The 5,815-nt window shown below is 34.2% G+C and overlaps 1 protein-coding gene across 1 annotated transcript; it reads right to left on the bottom strand.

The window, feature by feature from the left end:
- Positions 1-302: 302 nt before the first annotated feature.
- On the bottom strand, positions 303-2,864 carry LOC127793856 (phospholipid:diacylglycerol acyltransferase 1-like). The gene is made up of 3 exons (XM_052324610.1): positions 2,305-2,864; positions 743-965; positions 303-629 (listed from the first exon to the last, which is right to left on the bottom strand). The coding sequence occupies exons 1-3, from the start codon at positions 2,745-2,747 to the stop codon at positions 318-320; spliced, it is 978 nt and encodes a 325-aa protein (XP_052180570.1). The 5' UTR covers positions 2,748-2,864; the 3' UTR covers positions 303-317.
- Positions 2,865-5,815: the final 2,951 nt, after the last annotated feature.

Here is a 5,815-nt window from a genome sequence, read left to right on the forward strand (position 1 = left end):
CCATAATCATCATCATCATCATCATCATCATCAATTGCACCTTAGCCTAATCAAGTCAGGATCGGTGGCACAACATTCATAATGTCAATTGACTTCTAAAAGTCACATTGACAATAGAAATCCATGCAAAAAAACAAAAAAACAAAAAAAATGTGGCAAAATTTTATGCCAGATGCCCTTCCTAATGCAATCTTCTAAAGGGGATGGCTCTGCTAAAACTAAAGAAACCACATAAGTGTTCAATTACCTTGTGGCACCCTTTTTCTCCCCCTTTAGAGGTGCTAATGGGAAGAAACAAAATCATAATAAACTTTTTGCTAGAGAGGAGATAAAGTAGAGAAATACCTGGCAACTGCAATATCCCTAGCTTCCGCAGAAAAAAGACCTGACACAGCTTTAGGAACACCTAAAAATGGCCCACCTATATTCAATACTGCCTTTATGTGCTTGGCACACCAACCTGGACCGCCTCCACCACCCATTGGAGCTGGTGCCTCAACCCACTTCATGAAATGCAAAAAGTACAAAACACCCATTGAATGTGGAATAATGACAGCCTTGTTGCCATCATTTGTAGCAACCATTAGCTCTATATTACTTTTTATTCGGCTCAGCGTGTGGTCCCGCACCTAATCAATCAGATTCAACATTCAGCCAAATTCAAAGGCCAGTAATCCACTGACTAGTGTAAGAGAAGGGCATCTAAATAAGATCTCATGTGATCATGAAGTCAAAAGAGTACCTCAGTGTTTTGAAATGAAATTCTCCAATCATACGCAGCCATGTACATGGTTTTCTCCTCATATCCAATTCGAGCCAAGTTAGCAATCAGAATTGCCCAGACAAAGTACCCCGGAGCAAAGTAATCAGCAGCTACAAGCCCAGTGACTGGCCTGACCCTTATACCAGGAGGGTCCACCCCTGTTTCATTGTCTAGTGACATATGTTCCACCCAGCATAAAGGCCTGCAAAAGATCAGACAAACAGTGCTTCAATCAGCATTTACAGCCACCAGGAACTTTTCAAGCCAACAATAGACTCCCCAATAGACCAATAATTTCAAAGTTACAGCATCCTCAATGTTAGCAATCAAATGGATGGGGAACAATCAATACCATAGTAAATCCAAGCATACATTGAGAAGCAAAATTCCTTTCTAAAACACACAAATAGGAAGAGAAAGACTTCAACCTTAGAAAATGCTCAGTGGACATGCAAAAACTTTAACTACAAACTGCACTGGATCTAATGATTAGAAGTTCCTCAAACTCTAAACAGAGTATATGTTACATTTATGCATGTTTGTCAATCCATGCCATGTAAAGGGAAGAACATCAAAAACCACTGGAGTATCTTGCAATAAATTATTATTTAATAGGAAACATAAGTTGGCAGTTGAGAACTAATGTTCATGTAGGATGTATAATTGCCAGATAATTAAATTATAAAAGTGAACCTTTGAGTTGCAAAAGTAATAAATGTTAGTTGTCAACATTAATAGTACTTTTAGAATTCACAAGTTTGACAAGGCTCCACATATCAAAGTCACCTCTGAGTCCCTGACATATAGATGTTTATGCATATGTGGCATGTTTATTTGCACATTTATTGTTTTATGAAGATACTCAATTGGAAAAGAAACAAAAGATCAAGTGTTTTTCAAAATCGAAGTAGCATAAAGTAAAACTCCACATGGGTTTTATTTGGAAGCAAACTACAAATGCTTCTACGAGCATTTAAACAGGAAGAGAAAGAAGTCGGCTTACAGCCCTGAAAACCAATTACAACCAACACAAACACACGTATCATGTCACAACCGGCAGCCTGAATCACGAGGATTTTTCATGTCAGATCAATAACCAGAACAGCCTTCTTGAAGGGGCCATGGACTTTCAGTAAAACTGGAAGTTCTTTCTTTCATGAACTAGACTACTTGGGAGTTGGGATGAAGGCCAAAAAAAACTGACATCAATCACATTAATTTGCAGTGACAATGATAAAGAAAGTTGCAACTAACCGAAAATAATGGCACTTTGAATGGTCAGAAAATTTCTACCAAGTTGGTGCCTATCATTAAACCATGCACCATAATCATAATGTTCGTTGCTTCAACAGAAAAAAACAGCTTTAGACAATCAAACGGTAATGATTACCATTCTAGTTAAGACCATCCTATAGACAACTTATCCAACTAAAACAAGAAGAAGCAAAAAGAGCCATTCCTACGGATTATGACAGGCTACCATTAAATTTTAACACTAAACGGAAGACCAAACAAATATCAATCTCAATAACCTTCAATACCTCTTGTATACTTCCCCAAATGTGCCGCCCCATAGGCGCTTCCGGAACAGGCCGTCGGCGCAGTGGTGGCCCTCCCATAGCTCAAGCCCTCCGGTGACGATTCCGGGCACAAACACGACCGGATGCTTGGCCTTGAACCCCTCCTTGCGCAGCTTGACGCCGGGAGGGTCCGGCAACGGCCCGGTGATCGCCTCCGTGACGTACTGCGGGAACGACGCCGGCATCGCATTGTAAAGAAACAGCAGAATCCACCACACGGTGCAGACGCAGCCGATAAACCAGCAGCAGGTGTCAACGCACGACCACTTTTTACCGCTCTTGTCGCCGCCCTTGGCCTTCTTGGCCGCTGACTTCTTCTTCTTGGAATCGTCGTCTTGATCTGGCTTCGGAGCCGGAGCAGTGTCATCGTCCTCAGGTGGCCGGCGTCGTCGAATCAGAGGCATCTTCGGTGTCTGCTTCAGTTCGCCATCAATGCCAGATTTGTAGGGTTGATTGTGGAATCCGGTCGCCGGAGACGGGGGCCCGAGCAGCAGGAAGCTATGGTGGACTTTAATGGGATTGGGTGGTACCGATCACCGTGGGACCCCGGGTGAGCCAGAAAACGCCATTTTCTTTAATTTAACTATTTATTATTTTTATTTGTGAATAATTAATGATTAAGCATACAATCTTGCCAACTCTATATGCTCACGTACTTTCGCGATTTTTCGAGTAATTATTTATTTTTTTTATTATTTTCATTATTTTATATTTTTAATTTAATTTAATATTAAATTTTTAACCTTTTTTTTTTTACATGATAATCTAAATTTTTTATTATTTCAATTATATCTTCTATTTATATTTTTGAATCAATTTTTGAATTAAAATACAAATTTAGTAGAATAATTAAAATAATAAAAAATTTGAATAATCACACAAAAAAAGAGTAAAAATATAAAGGATAAAAATATGAGTTTAGACGTGCAATGTTATTAGAGACGTAGTCTCTAACCAAATTAAAAATTAAAAGTTAATTTGTTAAAATCAAAATAAAATTTACTAAATTTTAAATTTGCCCCAAACTTTTTCCTTTATTTAGTATTTTCGCTTGATTTGTTCGTGGACTTTGTGGTGTTGGTTGCATTGTCTTTATACTCATTATCCATCAATGGGGTCCACGAGGGAGAATTTTAAAAGTATTATAATGTTTAAATGCATTTTTAAAATATTATAATTTTAAAATTATTTAAAATTTATTATAATTTATTTTATGTCGACATCACGTGTTATATGTTAAATTAAAAAAAATAAGACTCACTTCTCATATAAATAAAATTATTATAGTAATATTGCCTAGCTCAATTGCCTAACACAAGATTATAGGCGCAAAGTAAGGTAGCCTTACACTTAGGGGTAGGTAAAATTTTGGTTAAACTCGATTTTATTTGATTTATAAATTTAAGTTTTTCAATTCGGGCCAATTTTCTTATTTAAAAAAAATTAAATGACAAATTGTCATTTTTACTTGAGCAATATCAACTTTTTAATCAAGTAATTAATATTATTTTTATTCGAATAACAAATTTTTTTAATTAAATAATATTATTTTTACTCGAGTAATACTTTTTTTTAATCGAGTAATATTTCTCAAACTAAAATCTACTCACAAAGATTACTAGAGTAAAATTGTTATTAATCGAGTTACATTTTTTTAACTCGAGTAACATTTATAACAATTATTTTTGTTTTTTTAGTTTTTTCAATTAATTTGATTTTTTTCATATTTATTTAGTTTTTTCAATTTTCATATTTAATCAGTCAATTTGATCCAAATTTTTTACACAAATTTAATTATTTCGATTTCATCATTTCAATCAGTTCAGAAACCCTTACTTACACTGCTTACTATTCACAAAAGTAAGTTCTTTCACTTAAAATTGTCAAGCATGCTCCACTTTCAAAATAGATTATTATAATAAAAAAATCTTGTAGTTTATTATTTATTTGAAATTTGTAATGATGTAATATTTATTAAAAATGCTATTTCGACACTCACTTACGACAATCATGCATTGATATATTATATTTTGTATTATATCATTACAAATATATAATATATCAATACACGAGTGTCATTCGTGAATGTCGAAGTAGCATTTTTATTTATTTATAAAGCTTAAAGATCTTTCAATCATCGTAAACAAAAAAATCCTTTACGTAGTTCTAAGAGCTTTTTTTAAAAGTAATAATATTTGGTAAAATCTAACTTTGATATTAAAAGACAACTATTTCTAAAAACGAAAAAATAGGCTAAACTGGAAAAAGAAATAAACCCTCATTTTCTATTAAAATCAGTTGAATATAATCACTAAAATACTATTTATTTTTATAATAATTATCACTCTTCACAATGGTGACACTCTTTATAATAATGATTTAATAAATTAATATTTATAATTGTTGACGTACGAGAATCGTCAACCAGAGACCGAGAGCCCACAATGCGATAATGGGTGCCGAAGAGTAAGGAATAGAAGCAAAAGAACAAACAAGAAGCACACAAGATTTTTACATGGTTCGGCCCGAATCATGTCTAGTCCACGACTGTTCTCTGGTTATTCTGACAGAGTCACAGTATGTAATTCAGTCATCCCCCTTTTTACAGTGGCGTATCCTCCTCTATAAATAGAGTCGTGTTATTTACAATTCGAATCAGTTCTAAGTATGGAATGAGTCTATTCCGTTGATGGCGCTTTCCTTATCGTTCGGAATATCAATGATAGGTTCTTTGTCTTCAGGGATTTGAATTACTTTTGATAGGCAGGTGTATATCGTTTTCGATTATTTCGCGGTCTTCTGGCTGTTCTAATCTTTGGCGCGTCTTTCGGCGAAGCTGAAGTCGTGATGTTGTGATGCTGGGATGTTGTCTCGAGCTCGCTCGCTGTCTTCAAGGGACTTGACTTTTTATCGTGAGACTCTTCATTGGTGGTCCTCAATCTCTGGGTCTGGCGGGCCTCTAAGGAATTCCAATCAGCCTATTGGGCCTTGAGTATTTTGGATTCGTCCTGCGGGACTAGGTCCAGCCTGTTAACTGATTCCTTGAGATCGCTCATAACAATAATTATGTTACACTTATTATGCTTAACTAGTTCTTCACGATGGTGACACTCTTGATTTAAAAAATATTATTTATTTTTAATTTAATTTAATATTAATTTGTTATCTTTTTTTTTGCACAATGACCTAATTTTTTTATTATTTCAATTACATCTTCTATTTATATTTTTGAATCAATTTTTGAGTCAAAATACAAATTTAGTAGAATAATTAAAATAATAATTTTTTTAAATAATCACACAAAAAAAGAGTAAAAATATAAAGGATAAAAATATGAGTTTCGACGTACAATGTTATTAGAGATGTAGTCTCTAATCAAATTAAAAATTAAAAGTTAATTTGTTAAAATCAAAATAAAATTTACTAAATTTTAAATTTGCCCCAAACTTTTTCCTTTATTTAGTATTTTCGC

Source organism: Diospyros lotus, chromosome 2, assembly GCF_014633365.1.
Source record: "Diospyros lotus cultivar Yz01 chromosome 2, ASM1463336v1, whole genome shotgun sequence".
Classification (NCBI taxonomy): Eukaryota; Viridiplantae; Streptophyta; class Magnoliopsida; order Ericales; family Ebenaceae; genus Diospyros; species Diospyros lotus.

Excerpts from the sequence above, each read along its gene's own strand:
- LOC127793856 (XM_052324610.1), bottom strand. The coding sequence starts at position 2,747 with ATGCCTCTGATTCGACGACGCCGGCCACCTGAGGACGATGACACTGCT. Across the intron at positions 966-2,304 it reads TTTGGGGAAGTATACAAGAG|GCCTTTATGCTGGGTGGAAC; the intron begins GTATTGAAGGTT and ends GATCTTTTGCAG. Across the intron at positions 630-742 it reads TTTCATTTCAAAACACTGAG|GTGCGGGACCACACGCTGAG; the intron begins GTACTCTTTTGA and ends CTGATTGATTAG.